The 19,564-nt window shown below is 39.2% G+C and overlaps 1 protein-coding gene across 4 annotated transcripts in view; it reads left to right on the top strand.

Moving 5' to 3' along the window:
* Window positions 1–19,564, top strand: part of adam19a (ADAM metallopeptidase domain 19a) — a 107,095-nt gene that overhangs the window by 83,784 nt on the left and 3,747 nt on the right. For all 4 annotated transcript variants that reach the window (XM_085400723.1, XM_085400725.1, XM_085400724.1 and 1 more), the window contains 7 exons: window positions 3,288–3,492; window positions 4,808–4,885; window positions 6,562–6,670; window positions 10,511–10,652; window positions 11,995–12,094; window positions 17,758–17,982; window positions 19,151–19,356. In XM_085400723.1, the coding sequence (XP_085256849.1) occupies window positions 3,288–3,492; window positions 4,808–4,885; window positions 6,562–6,670; window positions 10,511–10,652; window positions 11,995–12,094; window positions 17,758–17,982; window positions 19,151–19,356 (1,065 nt within the window). The remainder of the gene's footprint in view (window positions 1–3,287; window positions 3,493–4,807; window positions 4,886–6,561; window positions 6,671–10,510; window positions 10,653–11,994; window positions 12,095–17,757; window positions 17,983–19,150; window positions 19,357–19,564) is intronic.

Below are 19,564 nucleotides of genomic sequence, written 5' to 3'. Positions count from 1 at the left end.
AGTGTCATTAATACTGTTCCACATGTGTGGATCTGTGGATGAGTTAAAGAGTCTGATGGCAGCAGAAGGAACGAACTCCTGTGATGTTCCTGCGAGACTGCGAGGTTGAAGGAACCTGTTGCCGAAACTGCTCTTCAGATTGTCAGGTGTGTTATCAAGGGGGTGGGAGTCATTGTCCATGACTGCCAGCATTCTGTCACTGATCACCTCCTCCTCATGCCAACAACAGACGGATAAAACATATAGAGCAGGCTGCTGCATACATTGAAGGAGCTGAACCTTCGTAAAACCCTTTTTGTAGGCAGCTCCGTGTCCAATCCAATAATGGCCGTGTCATCAGAGGCTTTCTGGAGGAGACAAGTTTTTGTGATGTACTTGAAGTTGGCCGAGTAGATGGTGAAGAGGAAAGGGGACAGAACAGTTGATTGGGATGCTCCTATTTTGCTGTTAAGACTCTCTGACACACAGCTCTGCAGTCTCACAAACTGTCGTCTGCCTGTCAGGTAGTCGGTGATCCACTGGACCAGTGGAGCCTCCGCCTGCATGTTCTCCAACTTCTCTCAGCAGCCCTGCCTGGATCGTATTAAAGGCACTAGAGAAGTCGAAGAACATTATCCGAACTGTGGTGTTGGGTCTGTCGGGGGAGGAATACCCTCTCTGCAGCAGATGTATCACTGCATCATCCACCCCTAAGTGGGGCTGGTATGCAAAGTGCAGAGGGTCTTGCTCACAAGGAGTCTGAGGTGTTCCAGGATAAGCTCTCTGTAACTTTCATAACATGAGAGGTTAGTGTTACAGGCCTGTAGTCATTTATTGCCCTGGATGATTTTCTTAGGCACTGGGACCACTCGTGATGTTTTCCATAGCACTGGGACTCTCTGGAGGTGCATGCTCAGGTTGTATAGGTGATGAATTATTCCACACAGCTGGCTAGCACAGGCCTTCAGCATATAGTAGTAGATAGAGCAGTTACTTTAGACTCTAAGACCAGATTGACCAACCTGTGCGCCTCCTGGATTGATTACAAGAAAGCCTATGACATAATGCCCCACACATGGATACTAGATTGCATTGAACTTTACAAGGTCAACAGGATCCTTGGACTCTTTAAGAAAGCTGCTGATCTCAAACCTGCACAGCATCTGCTTTAAACACTAAATGTAGTTAAAGATCTTCACTTGTATGTTGATCTGTAATTATTAGAGATGGACCGATCCGATATTACGTATGGGTATCGGTCCGATACTGACGTGAATTACTGGATCGGATATCGGAGGGAAATAAAAAATGTAATCCGATCCATTAAATATCAAAAAAGCACCTCACAAAACTTGCGACATGGCGTAACTCGGCTCATAACCGTAGCACGTGGCAGCAGTGTGCCTCACGTGATAGAGCGGCTGTGTGTTTTTGTAGCCTCGTTACCAATGCGGCATTTCATCTCCGAGGAAGTTATCCCAGAGAGAAGTAAAGCAAATGTGTAAGTTCATCTCTGAATGTTTGTAAAGCATTCCGGCGTTAAGCTTAATAACGATATATGGAGCGACTGCCTCTTCTTGCTGCTACTTCAATCATGAAACTGATCAATGATCAGCTGATCGGCTTTTCTGTCGCGAGTCCGTGTCTCTAGTTTGTTTTTGGCCCACTTCGCACCAGAAAGAGGAAACCAGCGGCTGAACAACAGCAGAACGTTTGACCTTGATAAGCTGTTGTTAGAATTTATTTAATATTACTTTCTACACCAGGATCCTTTTCTAGCTGACAGCTGGTAACTGTGCAGGGGCGGATCTAGCAAAGTTTAGCCAGGGGGGCCGATAGGGCATGAACAGGGAAAAGGGGGCACAAAGACATACTTTTCTTTCTTATTCTCATTTAAAATGTCTAGCTTTTAATAAATAATTATCTGAATCTTACACCCAAAGTTTTAATCTGATGTAAAATGTATAGAAGTCCATTACTGTATATAGTAACTATTAAGTCTAATATACCCTAGTAAGCTATAGTACTTTTTCCTTTGGGAAGATACCATCTGTGCAGTCTGCAAATCTGTTGAAGAAAGATGTTGAATCTATTTAATTATTCTTGAAAAATAATTGATTTCTGTGCATTTTTTTCACACTGCATCAAATTAAAGTTGATTACGTCGATTAAGCATCATGAGGTGGAGCGTGAGGGGTGGTTCCCTATTTTGTTTTTTGTTTTTTTGCTGGGAGTTTGCAACCCTATTCGTTAGGTTGCTTACTCTTTAAAATACCAGAATAGGGAGGATGGTGCAGGTTTAAGTTTATTAGATTGATCAGTGTTGCTGAACTATGAAATATTTTGGGTGCAGTGTATTTTTTGCATACAGGTATAACAGAATAGCTTTAGTGGGTTTTTTTTTGTTTGTTTGTTTTTACTTGAGTATGAACTTATACAAAAAGCAGCAAGATATTAAAAAACTGTTTTATTGATTAAAACACACTATATCGGATTCATATCGGTATCGGCAGATATCCAAATTTGTGATATCGGTATCGGACATAAAAAAATGGTATCGTGCCATCTCTAGTAATTATTTCACACTATGTTTTGCTAATAGTGTGTTATTTACCACAAGTGTTCAAAGTCATTCTGTGTAATCAGAGAGCATGCATAACTTATTCAATGCCATGTGCTAACAATAGGAGCAATAAGCTACATAGATGATGTTTCCTTTCCATGCTTGGATAACATGTTCTGCCATTTGTTAGATTAGAAAGTAAACAATATTGCACATGGTGGAGCTTATTCTTTGGGTTAACTCGTCTATGAACATTATACACTTTCAATACGTAGATATCCACATCATCATAAATTTACAGTGATGAGCAAGTAAAGTTAATCACAAGTACCACTATATCATTTTTTTTCAATCCCTCGAGGACATATTCATTCATTTATTCATAGGTTGTGTCTTAATCTTTATTCCAAGTTGTCACATTTAGTTTATAACCATGTCCTTTGGTGAAAGACTCTGAGCCTTTCCTCATTTGTTGCTAAAAGAAACTAGTTCTCACCACTACTTCCACTATATTTACTTTTTTATCCAGGGCTAGTTTTAATCCCATGTACAGAGCTATTCGTCCTACCATATGGCATCTCCCCTACCATTATATCTCAAGCAGTGGATAATTGATGTATTTTTGAACCCAACTGCGCTACTGTGGCTGTTCATCAACATTCAGAGGTTATTTGAAATGGTTTCTCAGAGGTTAAATGACTGGCCATTGAAAAATTAAGTCTTATGTGCTTGTATCTTTGTTTAGCGATGCCAAGTGTGGGAAGATTCAGTGCCACAGTGCTGCCACAAAGCCAAAAGGCACCAATGCTGTGTCAATTGACACTACCATCAAGACTGGAGGAACAGAGGTGAAATGTCGTGGCACATACGTCTACAGCACCCAGGATGGCCAGGGTGACCTGCCTGACCCGGGTCTTGTCATGACCGGCACCAAGTGCGGAGAGGGCAAGGTGGGTTCAGACCAAGCTGGAATTTTGTGGTCAGGCAAATATTGATTGAAAACATGAAAACTTGATACTTACTGCATGTTGAAGTTGCCCTGTGGCTGGGGCCCTATCCAGATCAGTCAAATGTGGCATGCATGGAGCAGACATCAACGGATCACTGGGTCATGGTCTGTGGTGTTGCTATTGAGGTGCCAAGCATGCACCCACTTGTCACCACCTAGAGTACCAGAAGCCCAAAACAATAGCAGGATAAGTTGTTTAGTATAACCACAAAAGATTTGGCAAACCACATACTCACCTCTATTCCTTAATACATAGATGTATTTTCCTTAAGAATATGGCAACATTCAAGAAGAAATAAACAGGCTTTCCAACGGTAGAAGATTCATTGCCAAGAAGCATTGTTAGAACAAAGAAATAAGTGTAAATTGCCATATATTTATCAGTTTTAATATAACCTCCTGCCAAATATAAAGTTAAATGTTTAGAGCCAGTTAGTCTGGCCCCAAGTGGTCTACACGTTGACTAATATGGCTTTAATGTCACTTACATCTCTTTGATGTTGGCTTCTGAATTGAACTGAATTAAATATTTTGTAATTTCGAGATTACACTTTATACCCAGATATAATATAACGGTATTAGGTAATAAAAAATTTATTAAATGTTTTAAATGAAATTAACGAGCATTTAAATCATTATTGAAATATTTAATTAATGAATTCCATTTTTTATTAATTAATAAAATTGTAATTAATTAGTAAGTAGCATATTTAATTCATCATTTTGTCATTCCTGGCTCCCTTATAGGCCTAAGTTAACAGACTCATTCAGATGTGGTCTGAATGTAACTGAAACTTCAAGGAAAGTTTGATATCTCTGACTCTTTAAGTATAAGCTGTTTGTGGTTTTTATTTACTGTGTAAAGGAGCATGGTTTATAGTTGTCACCTGTTCCCTTTGTCAAAATTTACTGATCTAATATAATGCACTGATCATTCGATCAATGCATATTATTGATCTAATAAAAAGGGCTACTGGGGGTTAAGGAGGCCTGTTTGTGTATCTTGTTTATTTGGCACTTTGTCGAATGGAATATAAAGTTGTAAGTAAATTCCCCACATACACCCTACAAAATAAGAGCTGAATTATGTGTGAGATACAAATGGATGAAAATGTACCCATCTGCAAATTGTCTTTCTGTATATATTGCTTTCTCTCTGTAGTATCCCCACAAGAGTTAGGCCAAGGAGCCCCTTTAAACTCTGCGTGTACCTGCTCTGTAATCGTTATGTAATCTTTGTCCTTCTGTTGCCAAAGGTGTGCAGAGACCGCAGATGCCAAAATGCCTCTTTTACTGAGTTAGAGACTTGCCTTGCACGCTGTCACAACAATGGGGTAAGCATACAGACACACACACCAATATAAATGTATATATACACAATAATCACACAGAGTCACACAACAAAACATGGTGTCAAAACAGATGCTTACTCTGGATGGCATTACCTTGGCCTCCAGTAACACTGTAAGAAGTCTTGGAGTCAATTTTGATTGTCCTTCAGTGTGCATATGAAACACTGTCTTCTTCCATGTGTGGAACATCTTAAAACTAAAAACATCCTGATGCTGAAAAACTAGTTCCTGCACTTCCAATAATTCATTATTATCATGCACTCCTAAAAGCTCCCTGAAAAGCCTTCAGTTTGATTAAAAAATGCTGCAGCGAGAGTACTGACAGGGTCTAGAGAGAGAGACTATATTTCACCCATACTGGCCCCCTGTTAAATTCAGTAAGATTAAAAATTCTTCTCCTGACATACAAGGTCTTGAATTGTCAAGCCCCATCTTATCCTTGAGACCTCAAGTACTATATCACCCCAATACAGTACTTCTCTCAGAGACCACTTGTTTACTTGTTGTTCCTAGGATATTTAAAAGTACAATAGAATGGGAGGCAGCACCTTCAGTCTTTACAGGACGGAGGCAACGGAGCACCAGGGAGGAGGTCTATGGCACAGTCATAGGGCCTGTGCAGAGGAAGAAATAATGTTTTATCTTTATTAAAAACCTCATGTAAGTCATGATGTGCTAGTGGCACAGAGGATAAATCAGGCTTAGGCTCGGGTTCTGTCTGGGGACTATTTAAAGCAGGGGGCAGAGCTGATTTTAAATAGTGAGCCAGGCAAAACAAACTCCAGCTCTTCACTCGCCCTTTTGACCAGTCAGTATGGGGGTTATGTCTTGCTAACCAAGGAGTCTTGGAAACAGAAAAGGTGACAAAGGTGACAGATTCCCTGTGATTGCCAGAGACTAGGTCCAAGTGGACAGGTTCTGTCTGGTGTGTTATGGTTGCATAATGAAGGTGTTTGATAGATTTTGTTAGCGAGCCTAGAGGTGAATTGAGTCCAGAGGGCAGGCAAATAGGTGACTGCAAGGTAGCTTAGTCCAGACTTGTCAAAAACAAAATCATTTGGAGGCCAAGTTGCCAGTGATTAGCAGACAATCTGGCAGAGAATGGAGGCTGAAGCTGGTATTTGTGTACCCGTGCTTGATTGTAGCTTGGTGTGTCTTGACCAGGGCAAAGTTTTTCCAATGCCCAGTTTTACACATATGTTATGAGAATAACCCTAGTTGGCACAGCCTAGTTTGTGTTTTGAACTGCTCAGCAGCTTTTTCGAAGTGGATCCTGTCTCACCTGACAGAGTCTATTATATCAGGATTGAATTAGTATTTGAAACAATATGAGTAACAAGAAAATGCAAGCATAGAGTCTCCTTTAATCTCTTTCTTCCCCGCTGTCAGTGAAAATATTAGAAATTAGCTGAAGTCAGGAATATTTAAAATATTCAATATGCAGTTTTTTCTCCAGTATGAAAATTTCATAGTGTTGAGATAAATGCGCATATAAATAAATACAAGCACACAATGCCTTAATGCATTGACTAATACACCTCCAGGTAGTCACAAATATCCAAGCATGCACACAATCACACACACAGACATGTATACAAAGGGAGAGAAAGGGGTCAGAGACCAACTTAAGACATTTCTTTTGTGTGTATAATATTCAGGTGTGTAACAGCAATGGGAACTGCCACTGTAATCAAGGCTGGGCACCACCCTTCTGTGAGAAGCCAGGACTTGGTGGCAGTGTGGACAGTGGGCCGGTTCAGTATGGCAGTGAGTATACAACATAAACCTATGCCTTAAAGAAAATGTTTTTTCACCTTCAATATATTTGAACATTTTTGGTGTGCTGGATGGTAAAAAGCATTATCGCCATGATCCTGCAACACTGGGTGTTTCATCTCTGTTTGCTGTTTCCTTTCTTGATGGCTTCCTCTTATGTGCAGGGGTTGAGGGTAGCCTCCTTGAATGTGAATGGGTGCAGGGATGCAAATAAGAAGTAATCAAGCAGAAGAGACTAGATATAGTCTTCAAGAAACACATACTGACAGTACAAATGAAGTAGACGGGTCTGTGGTGGGGTAGCAGTTTTTTAGCCATGGGACAAATTTTAGCACAGGTGTTGCTATTTTATTTTCTCCTTCTCTAAATGCAAATATTACTTTCAGCATGGAGTAAAGCGCAGAGCTGAAATAGACGTTTTTATTTTTACTTTGATTAATGTCTATGCACCAAACTTAGGGTCTGAGCGTAAGGTTTTGTTTTTAAACATTAAAAGAGAAATTAAGAGGTGCTGATCAAGGGGACTGTGTTTTATTGGGTGGGGACTGGAATTGTTGTCTTGATTTTACTTTGGATGGGACTGGGGAGGACCCGCATCTTCAGTCGTCTTCTGATGATTCTGGTGATTTTAATTCCCTTACTCAATAGTGGGAAGTAGGAAAGGCCCAGATTTGTGTGTTTTGCAGCAGCAATATGGTTTTAATTTGACAGCCAATATCAAGAGAACTCTGCAGGAGTTAAAGAAGAGATAAAACATAAAAAGAATGTCTCTGGTTCACAGTTAGATCAGCAGAATAATGACTGTTGTAATGTAATGACTGTTTAAATTCTAAAAGACAAGAGCTTGATCATTTTCAATATGAGAGAGCTAAAGGAGCTTTGGTTCGAGCATGCTTCACCAGACTCCAGGACATGGACGCCTCAACCTTTTCTTTAATTTGGGGAAGTCTGTAGCCCAGAGAAAACAAATGGTGTGTCTTCGTCTTTCGAATGAAAATGTGATCACAGATCCAGCTGAGATGAGAAGGCATGCGGTGGACTTTTACACAGACTTGTTCAGGGCAGATAGCAGCGATGTAGACTCTGCTTCAGAACTTCTGCAGGGGCTTCCTCAACTCGGTCCAGAGGATCGGGACATCTTAAGCATGGATATAACTTTGAATGAGCCGTCTGCTGCTGTATCTCAGATGGCTTCAGGCAAAGCTCCAGGAATAGATGGTTTCCCGTCAGACTTTTTTAAGCACTTCTGGAGTCTTCTGGGTCTGGACCTTCTAGAAGTGTTTAAGGAATGTTTTAAAGAAGGGAAACTTCCAGATTCCTGTAGGCATGCAGTTATTTCTCTCATACCAAAAAAGGGAGATTGAACCCTTCTTAAAAACTGGAGACGAGTGGCCCTGGTACAGATTATAAGATACTTTCCAAGGTCCTATCAGATAGACTGAAAATGGTCATTTAACTGTTGACTGGTGTGGATCAATCTTATTGTATTCCAGATAGGTCTATGATAGATAATTTATTTTTAATGAGAGATGTATTTGACATATGTAAACTACACTATACTAGAGTTGGCTTTTGACCGTGTAGACCATGCTTTTCTTTTTTCCACCCAGAAGACCTTTGTTGTTGGGCAGGGGTTCCAGACATGGGTGAAGCTGTGGTATAGCGACACTTGCTGTGTTGTGAAGGTGGGAGGAGGGTTGAGTTGCCCTGTGCCAGTTAGGAGAGAGATTAGGCAGGGTTGTGCTATCTCAGCCAGCTCTATAGCATTGCTATTTAGCCTTTTCTGTGCAGGTTGAGGAACAAGCTGAGGGGTTTCTCTTTGCCAGATCTGCCTCAGAGCCCTCCTGTTATTGTGTCAGCATACGCTGATGATGTTAATGTTTTATATGAAAAAGCTTCTTCAGCCAGGGTTAATTGGGAGAAGAGTGAGGTGTGTTTAGTGGGGCAGTGGAGTTTGGCATGTATTACTAGACTCCCTGGGAATCTTTGATGGGGTTAAAGGGCTATTAAAACTCTTGGGTTTTACTTGGGGAGTGATGACTTTCGCACAGACTCCTGACCCCAGACCTGGGATGTGGCTTTTTGAAGAGCCGCTGTTTTTTAATGACTTTTTTCCAAGTACTGTGTTTTCTACTGCCACTATAAGGAGCAAGTTTGTGGAGACTGGTATTATCAAACTGGGCCATCTCACAAGGATGTCAATGGGAACTCTTGGGTGTGTCACAGGCCTCCAGAGTGCTGGGAAGGATTGTGGAGGAAACTTGGCAATCCCTGTCGGCATCACTGGGAGAGTTTACTGGAAACTGTGTCCTAGCTGATCAATGGGCTGATGACAGCGGATATGTTTTTCTCTCCTTGATGGTCTTTAAGGAGCAGCCTGAGGGGAGCCTACTTCTCTCCCTGAGAACATCAGTGCTAGATAGTTTCAGCTCTTGTGGAAAGAAGCAGCTATATTACAGCTGTGTTACCTGCAGGTGGAGGGTCCATATAAGCCTCCTGTTGAAAAACGGATGGCTGACCTCCAGTGGAGGATTATACATTGAGCAATAGCCACAAACAGACACAGAGCCCACCTGGATCCAAGCACTGGGGAGGGATGTCCTTTCTGTTCACAAAGGGAGACGCTGGAGCACTTAGTGGTTCATACAGTGGAGCACTGTAACAAAAAATAATTTCCCCCAGGGATCAATAAAGTATTCTGATTCTGATTCTGATTCTGATTGTCTGCGGCTAGTGGGTTTATTTTCTTTGTTGCAGGAGTGGGTGGAATCTCTGCAGGAGAAATTCTCTGTACCCTTGTTTGTCTTTGGTCCTAAGTATTCAGTGAAGAAAGGACGGACTCTGGTTCGGATTAATTTTTTGTTTGGTACATCCAAGCTGGCAATATAGAAGACTAGGAAGAACCAGAAGTTAGGTCAGGGTTGGACTGATGCTGTGCATAGTTTAAAGGGATTGTTCAATTTCAACTCAGTTTTATTTATACAGCACCAAATCACAACAAAAGTCGCCTCAAGGCGCTTTATATTGCAAAGTAGATACCCAACAATCATATGACCCCCTATGAGCAAGCACTTTGGCGACAGTGGGAAGGAAAAACTCGCTTTTAACAGGAAGAAACCTCTGGCAGAACCAGGCTCAGGGAGGGGCAGGGCCATCTGCTGCGACTGGTTGGGGTGAGAGAAGGAAAACGGGATAAAAATTGTTGGCATTGCGTCTGACAGTACAGCATGATTTTAACTCTCTGACTAAAGATCTGGATTCCTTTACAACTATGTGGGGGATTGGACAGGTTTTGTGTTCAATAGGAGCAGATGGGACATTTGTCCTTAATTTTTAAGTATGTGTGTGTGAGTTTGGTTGGGGTTAGTAAATGGTTAGTGCATATTGATGTTGCTGATGATGTAGTAGCAACTTTGTGTTAGGTTTGACTTTTTCGTGGTTTTTCTTTTTAATGTGGTGTAAATAAAGTTGTGTTAAAAGCCAAAGTCTCTCTCTCTCCCTTTCTCTTTCTCTGTCATGTCCATTTCTTTTTTCTATTCCTCCTCCTTTTTCTCCTCTTTCACAAGCCTGGGCTTTACCCGCTGCCTGCTACAGCTTAATACTCACTCTGAAAATAAACAAAACATAACTTTATAGTTAACATTGTTTTTCCCTCTGACTCGCTGACAGGCTCAGAATGTTCGATCACTAGAAGTAAACAGAAAATTTTGACATGGATGGCCCTTTTTCCTTGATACTTGCTGATCTAAATTAAAGTGTTTCAATTGCCATATAAATATACTAGTAAACACATTAGTGTGTATGTATATATGTGTTTGTGTATGTCAACAGGTCAGGTGGGGCTGGTGGCTGGACTGTTGTTTGCCTTCTTGGTGGTTTTACCTGCAGTGCTGCTGGTCTTCTACTGCCACAGGATCAAGACGTCTTATTACCATAAGTGGCTTTCCCAAAGAAAAAAGAACACATGCAAGAAGTACTGTCTGTCTTTCACTGTTTGTCTGTTTCTTAACACTACATTTTCTTGATACAACAAAAAGAGGAAAGCCTAGAATTTAAAAAAGTAGCATTTTCATTTTGGGGTCTAGCAAGTAAAACTATATAATATGCACTGATGTATTATGATGCTCAAAACTGAAAAATAATGTACATTTTAGAATGACAGAAAAATGCCTTTTTTCAGGGAACACAAAACGGGTTAACAATTTAAAGCAGTTCTGCAGCAGTGGAGGTTGATTGAGCGTTAAAAGCTGGTACTACTAATTCCTACAGGTGTTCGCAACTTTTCTGGATTACTTCCAACCCCCTCTGTCTGCATAAAAGTAGTGTTGGAACACACTGTGGTTTCTTTCACCATCAAAAGGCACTCAGAAGCAAACTGACAGGAAGAGATCTGCAGACCCAAAACCACAAATGAATCAGAGGACAAGTTTCTGAGAGTTAACAGCTTGCGTAATAGGTTGCTCACAGGAAAACAGCTTCAAGTACACTTTAACAGTGGTCTTCAAGCTGTAGGTTTCACAGGACGAGTTGCGGCAAGAAAGCCACTGCTAAGGCGTCAGAATAAGACAAAGAGGCTTGCCTCAGCCATGAAACACTGCAATTAGACTACTGAAGACCAGAGTATAATGGGCTAATGAATCAAAATTTGTAGTCTTCGATTCATCATACAGGATCTTTGTACACCGTCGAGTAGGGTGATTCCACAGTGTGTGGCATCAACTGTCAAACATGGAGGAGGAAGTGTGATGGTCTGGGCTGTTTTGCTGATCCAGGGTCAATGACTTGTACAGAATGAGAGGCAAAATGGTGCCAGTAAACCATTTTAATATGATTTGTTGATTGGTTCGCCTCTGTCTTTGTAACAGACCATAGTGCTGCCCCCTCCATTGGCGTACTTATCAATCGCTAATGTCTCACTTGTAAGCTGAAGGTTGTCAGTGTGATACAGCATGGGGCATTTTTAAGAATGAGGTTTTTTTTCTCTCTTTTTGTTTCTCAGTACAAACAGTAAAGGTATCACAAACACAAACACAAACAGAAATTCCATAGACTGGTTAGAACAAATTATTTCTAAGATGGTAGCTTAGTCAAAGAACCATCTCACTCAGTTAGACTTGTCTAATCACTGGATGGAAGCATTTGTTTAATTTCATTTCCACTAACATCAGCTGGATAAGAAGCTTCATGTTCCGTTCTAGTTTTCTTATCTCTCAATTTGGGCCATAAAACCAGAATGTCAGAATGAGCGAAGTGATGAAGCTGTACATCTTCCATGCAACAGGCTCTTGTTTATTTTTTTGTCTTTCTGTGCTCAGGATGGAGGGATCAGCAGATAAGCGAAAGAATGGCCATCTTAATCCTGCCTTTCACCTGAAAGTTGTAGGACCAATCAACACAGTTAATGGCCACAAGGGGGTGAGTGATATGTGTGTTTCTAGTGTGTTACAAAATAAAGCAAAAGAAAGGGAAGGAGGAAATGGGAGTAGGGTGATGACTGTTTTTCTGTGAATGAATAACTGAGTGTCCATGAGGTTAACCTTCATATTGAATTAAATATTCAGTTTGTCAAATTATTGTTTAAGCATCCTATGTCTTAATATCAGCCTGAAGTTAACATTTTAATATCTGACTTATAAGATACAAAATGCACACATGTACTGCACACATAACAAATTGGTATCTCAGAGTTTTTACCCCTCAGCCATAAATGGCCGATGGAGTTTTGGCATCACCCTGTCAGGTTGGTGGATGAACAGGCGGCATGAACACCCAAGTTTGTGAATGTGGTAACTTGAGAATGAGGTGGTATAAGAGTTTCAAATAGGAAAGTGGAGAAGGAGACTCCCTTACTGATACAGAGTGAGTAGAAGATTGATGATGAAAGCTTCCACTGCATGGATTTCATTTTTTTATGTTTTATGTTGCTTTTATCTAGCTTTAATTTCTCTTAGGAAATACTAACACAAAAATGTATACAAAAAAATACTTTAAAATGGTGAAATGATAAAATTACATGAGAGATGTGAAGAAGAACGTCAAAGGTGAGTAGATAAAGAGGACAGTGGCATTATTCATCACCGAAAGAGATGGAGCTACAAAGAACATTTCAAAAAGGACTGCTTTAATGAAAAAGAAGCAAGAAAATAAAAATGAAAATAATTATTTTTCAAACGTGTGTTTGGTTTGTTACTAAAATGACTACATTTTTTTTTAATGTTGCAAACTTTTCAATTTCTTTCCAATAATACCAGTAGTGACTAAAAACAAAAGGAGTTTTTACCTCTGAAAGGCTAAAAACATTAGCATGGAGTGTATAAATTAAACCAAAGAGTCATAAGCCAAATATCAATTACATATAGGGCACCAGTGAGTGCATAAAACAATATATAAATAAAAATAATATGCAAAAAAAAGCAGCTAGTAAATTATAAGATTAAAAAACCTCCTGAATCATGGGACAAATTTTGCAGCAGAATGGTAGATATCATTTAGTGATCCAAATTTTAATTTAAGATTATTGGATTTATGTTTCCAGAGTGTTTCTAGGACTACGAATTAACAAGTGGCAGTAGACAGAAATAAAAATATCAATTGAGAATATAAGTCTAAGATTTTGAGAAAAAAAGTTCAACTTTGGTTTTTCTGTGCTTTGCTATTCAGGGCACATCAAAGTACAGACAATGTTAATACAATCAAAATCGCCAAATAAAACTATTTTTGGCTTGTTTTCCCAATAATACATAGAATTAATATTACCTGAGAAAGAAGAAGGTACAGATGCGTGTACTTTCATGGAGAAGTTTATAGCGGACATTTTTAAAACCCCCCCCCCCCCCCGTCCTTGAGAGAGCACAAAGGATAACCACAAGTCAAGTCAAAGTTCTATTGCAAACCGATCGAGAACTTTCATAATTAAGTGCTTAAGTTACAGAGATCGTGGAAGGCAGAGAAAATGTTGACATGTGAAAATATGCGTCCTATAAGCTTAGTCAATACAGATAATAAAATTCTCTGTAAAATTCTCTCCAAAAGATTAGAAAATGTTTTTCCAGTTATTATAGGAGATGATCAAAATGGATTTGTTAAATATAAGCAGGGTTTTCATAATGTAAGACGAGTCCTCAACATTCTTCATAATCAAAGTGAACAGGAAGATACAGCCATTCCCTCGCTCAAAGCGGAGAAGGATTTTGATCGAATCGAACAGCCATATCTCTTTGATGTCATTGTTAGATTTGGGTTTGGTAAATCATTTTTGCATTGGATCAAACTACTGCACTGTCATTCTGTTCCTCAGGTTATGACTAATGAGATAATTTCGGAACCATTTGAGATTAAAAGAGGGTGTCTGCAGGGTTCACCATTATCTCCACTTTTATTCCTTTTAGCTATTGAACCTTTGGGAATAGGTGTTAGAACCAGTGGACAAATACAAGGTGTTACGATTGGTAGAAAGGAGCATAGAATCGCTTTATTTGATGATGATGTCATATTATTTTTAAAGCAACTAAAATTTTCTGTGCCTGCAGTAAAGGATTTAATAGACCGGTTTGGGGCCTTCTCAGGGTAGAAAATAAATGTAACAAAATCATCATTAATGGTACTTAAACAAGAATATAGTCAAAACGTAAGTCAGAATATAACTGGCTTTACTGTTAATTCTGAATTCACTTATCTAGGCATTAAAATAGTTCCTTCACTAAAAGATGTGGCCCTACTTAACTATAATACAATTCTACAGAAAGTTTCCAACTATCTGGAGCGTTGTATAAGTTTACCATTATCTATTATTGGAAGGATAAGTGTTCTTAAAATGAATGTATTACCTAAACCAGGTGTCGGCAACCTGCGGCTCTTTAGTCCTTATACTGTGGCTCCGCGTGGTTTGGGAAAATAAGTTAGAAGTATTTAGCTGAAGTGTATTTTCTTTATGTTAGTTCTTTTTAACTTGTAGTTCTAAATTGGAAGATTATTGTGATATTGAAATATAAACATAAAATTATATTCTATTATTTTTTCATAGCTCAAAATTAGTCACACTCACGGAAGCCGGTATACCCGCAGAAACGCCGTGCATTTATCGAGACTTTCAACCACAGAGAGGCCAATTATGGATCTTCGGATCCACATTATGTCAGCAGCTGTTCTCCACCGTGAACTATGTTAAAGACAAACACCGTTCACGCCTGACAGATGACAGCTTACAGTCCTGCGTAAACTGACTTCGTACATTTGCAGACGCTGTCTGCAGAGGATCAGGAGCAGAAGTCCCATTGTAAACATATCACAGCAGACCCGACGATGTTTGCATGAACACGCTTTTCAGCATCTCTATACTGACCACTTTTCACACACGGTTGCTGTACGCATGCAGCCGGCTGTAGCTTTTCAGCTCACAGCTGACATACACCACCAACAACACAACAGCACAGATAGCGCAGACGTAAAGGCAGCAAGGCGTGATTGCCGTTGTGTCGCTCAGGTGCGTCCGCCTCCCCTGCAGCGGCGCCGCAGACCACGCCCCGCCGCACACATTAACCAGGGAAAATACATATTTAGGCAGAATTTTGCAAATATCTATTTTTCATTTTTTAGCAGCATAGTGTCTTTTTTTTCCAATTATTTTTTAAAAGTCAGCTCAAGGCTCCAACAGCCCAAAGGCAATATAAGGGTGGCGGCTCACAACAGTTTTTGTTTGCTACATGGATCATTTTAGTTCAGCTGGGTGTCTTTTTTCTTTTGTTATATTTCTTTAAGAGTTCAAAATGTGTTAATTACATAAATAAAATGTAATTTTCTCTGTAGCACTTCATGGATTTCATAAGCAGCACACCTTAGTTGTTCACACAAAGCATAAAGGTAAAAAACAATATATAAAGTGTTATCTTCATTTTAGATGTTAAAAAGTATTTGCGGCTCCCAGTGTTTTCTTTTGCATGGAAACTGGGTGTAAAAGGTTGCAGACCCCTGACCTAAACTCTTGTATATGTTTCAGACTGAATTGTTTACCAAAGTAGCATGATTAATCAGAGAGTTTATTTGGAACAAGAAGCGTCCCCGCATTCGCTTGTCTTTGTTGTATCTTCCCTTCGATACAGGGGGGTTGAAATGCCCCAATTTTTACTGGTACTATCTGGCTATTCAACTAAGGACAATAATGTGTTATTTTTCATCCCAAAATATCCCTTCTTGGGTGGGGATGGAAGCAAATTCTCTTAAAATTCCATTAAACTTGTACTTATACTCTGCACAGCCAAAACAATTAAAGAAAGAAACAAATAATCCTATAGTCTGAAATATGATTGAAGTTTGATTTACAATAAAAGAAATGGTGAATATTAAGAACAATCTCTCTCAGTTTAGTCCTATTTGGGGAAATGCTTTATTTGTACCAGGAAAATGATCTTTTCTGTGATGGAATAATGGTTTCATTTGAGGATTTAGTCTCAAAATTTCAAATTCCAACAAAACATTTCTTTAAGTATTTACAGATTAGAAGCTTCATTTCTTCCATGCATGTTCCCCAGTTAACTAATTTAGAGGCGTTAATGGTGAAAAAATGTTGTAACAAAGACTTAATTTCAACATTTTATAACTGGATTGTCTCTGCCTCTCCAGAAACATCAGCTTCTCAGTTAGAAATGATCTAAATATTAATATTTCTGAGGAGACATGAAGTCAATTTGCTTAAAATCACAAAATCGGTTAATAGTAACCTAAAGCTATTACAAAACAACTGGATCATGCAGACATATGTAACACTGGTGAAATTGAATAAATATAACAACAAAATTCCAAATACATGCTTTCCACTGTATATGGGAATGCAGAATTGTCCGCGCATTTTGGCAGGAAGTGATAACCAAAATAAACCAAATTTTAACTACAAAGAATGCTTTAGATGCAGAAATGTTGCTACTACATATGTATCCTAAAAATCTTAAACTAAGAGCCCATCAAATTAAGTTTATGGATTATTGTACATTACAGGCAAAACGTATAATTGCATTAAACTGGAAAAAATCAGATCCTCCTGCTATTGGTGCTTGGATAAATTCTTTGGCACAATGTATGGCAATTGAAAGGATAACATATTTTCTTAAATACAAGTTAACATATTTTGATGATATTTGGAAGCCATTTAAAAACTTTATAAAAGAAGCAAATATCAGACAACTCCTGCAGGAGTGTCGATGAGGTGAAAATTGTTTTGTTTGTGCTAGCTATTTCTATTTTGTTTTTTGTTTTTTTTCCTTCTTTTTGTTTCCTTCAATTGTATAAATGCCACATATTGTACTAATGTATGTATACTTCATGTGTTTTTATTTGATGTAGGTTTGGGAGAGAGCAGGGATGGGAGGTGAGGGGGTAAAAGTGTTCTTACTACTGCGGCATATTACTGTGAAAACAAATCTTTGTATGCTGTTGCAAAACCAATAAAAATATTGTAAAAAAAAAAGAAAAAAAGAATTAATATTACCATTATCATGAAAGTCATGAATTTAATCTGCACGCTTTACTTGATGATATCTCATTATGTAGCAAATGCCTCTGACAGAAACATGTCCAGGGGCCCATTGGTACACACATACAAGCTCATTCTCTAACCTCTGCTGGCTTTGAAATGGAATTTACATCGATCACTTATCATCATCAAACAAGCAAAAACGTCTCTGTGTTGACTTATTTTGCATAAATGTGTTTTCACAGATCCTAGTTAATCACTTAATAGTTTTATTTATAACTGTAGGTCTAAAGAAAAAGCAAAGAACCAAAAAATGTCATGAATTAATGTGAAGTCTATTATCTCACTGTTGTTTTATGAATAAGATTCTCCTATTGGTAAAGTATGCATTCTTTCTCTTCATGACCAAAGTAGGAAATGAATGCCCATATGAGTTCTTCTCTCTGTGAAATGATTTGAAGCTGTTTTTCTGTTAGGTTTGTTAACATTTGTTAACATAAATGCCTTGAAGTGACTGTTGTTGTGATTTGGTGCTATATATATATATATATATATATATATATATATATATATATATATATATGGGATTTAACTGAATTTCTTGTAATTGTAGATTTCTCACACCAGCAAAGAGGTCCCATCTCTTAGACCAGGCCCAAATGGCACCCACCCAGTCAACATAGTGCGACCTCTGAGACCTGCCTCATTTGCCAAGGGTGGTCCACGGACTCTTCCAACTGGCAAGCATCCAGTAGCACCACCCAAATCCCCATCAACACCTCAGAGACTGAGCCCGCCACAGAAACCTCTACCCCTTACTCCAGCACGATCTCCCCTGGTAAGGCCCTTTATAGAGTGTAAGGAAAAAGTCAGGGCATATAAACTCAAAATAGTCTACAGAGGACAGGAGCTTTAGACAAGCAAAAATGCAAAATTACCTAGACAAGGGAAGGTATCCTAGACAGATGCCCAAATCACCTCAATTGCCTCCTTTGATATGGAGGAGCAGCAGCTGTTTTCTGTAACCTTCTCAAATGACTGAATTCTTCACCCTCTCTCTAAGGGAGTGTCTAATCAACCTTTGGAGAGAGCTAATTTCTGCCGCATGTATCTGCAATCTCAATAAAAACTCCGGCAATGGAAGGAGCGGTGGGCTCTGTGCTTCATGACTGGTGTATTAACAGTAAAATTGTAGACCCTTACTGCTCACTGGACTTAAACGCTTTGTCTATTCAGTACAGGCCCTTTTCTCGACCTCGGAAGCTAACAGTAGCAATAATTACCATTGTTTAGCAGAGAGAGCACCCAGAGGGCATCCATGTTGTTGCTTGCGACTTTAATATGTTTGAAATCTGATAATACCTCCCACCCACTCCACGACGCGCCGGCTAGTCACAGGAGCACATTCAGTGGGACACTGAGATTCCAAAAAAGCACCACTGAACGAAACAGGAAATCATTACATCGTTACACCCTTTATTGCACACGCTCTTTTCTGCTCAGTAATATTCTTGTAAACATTCTTGAATATTTATTTATAATCACCTCCGTCAATTCTTGATTCCTTATTATTGAGTGATTTGTATATGTTGTGCTATTTCTTAAATTTGTAAAGCTGTAACATATTGTATTATATTGTTAAATAGTTTAGTCTGTTACTGTTTTACTATATTGAAGCAACTGTAACCCACATAAAGTAAAAATTCCCCTCTCGCTCCTGCGGGCGGTCTGTCCTTCAAGCTTGGGTCCTCTACCTGAGGCCTGGGAGCTCGATGGTCATACATATGTATGTATATGAGAGAGAGAAGATCTTAGTGCTGTTTTAAGTGCAAGAGCTAATAGTGCTGCATTAAAGCATATTAGAAGAACAGAAATATACTTTATATAATGTTTACCTTTAGTCAGTAATTTTTTTGATTTATAAGTGGATATAAGCTACCAACCTCCAAAAACATTTTGCATGTCACTGTTCAGTAATGTACATAAAGCTAATATCTTTCTTTTAGTTGGTGTCTGAGCTGCAGCCCACACCCAAATTCCCTCCTCAGAGGCCTCTCCCCTTGAGCCCTACCAGAGCAGTCTCCCCCCAAGTGAGTCCAGTCCCGACCTCACTCTCCAAAGCCCCTCCAGGCCTACTGGTCATGATGCCCTCAGCAGCAGGACCGAAACCTGTGGGCAAAGTCTCTGCCATCCCACCTTTGAGAGCTATCAGGTGGGTTAACACAATGATTCTGCAGAGTCACGTACAGTGGGGAAAATAATTATTTGTTCATTTCTGTATATACAGGCCACTTATAAGTGAGCAAACTTACAATCAGTGGCTCAGTCTCTAATTTGTATCCAGTTTTATTTTATTGGAAAGACTGAATGTCAAAAAAAGTCTCTCTCTCGATTCAGAGATGGTCTTTCCCTTTTCACGT

The sequence above is a fragment of the Rhamphochromis longiceps genome, linkage group LG3 (genome assembly GCF_057381845.1).
Source record: "Rhamphochromis longiceps isolate RC_006_pf linkage group LG3, R_longiceps_female_GT1.1, whole genome shotgun sequence".
NCBI classification, from domain to species: domain Eukaryota; kingdom Metazoa; phylum Chordata; class Actinopteri; order Cichliformes; family Cichlidae; genus Rhamphochromis; species Rhamphochromis longiceps.
This window is presented reverse-complemented; position numbering and strand designations above follow the sequence as displayed.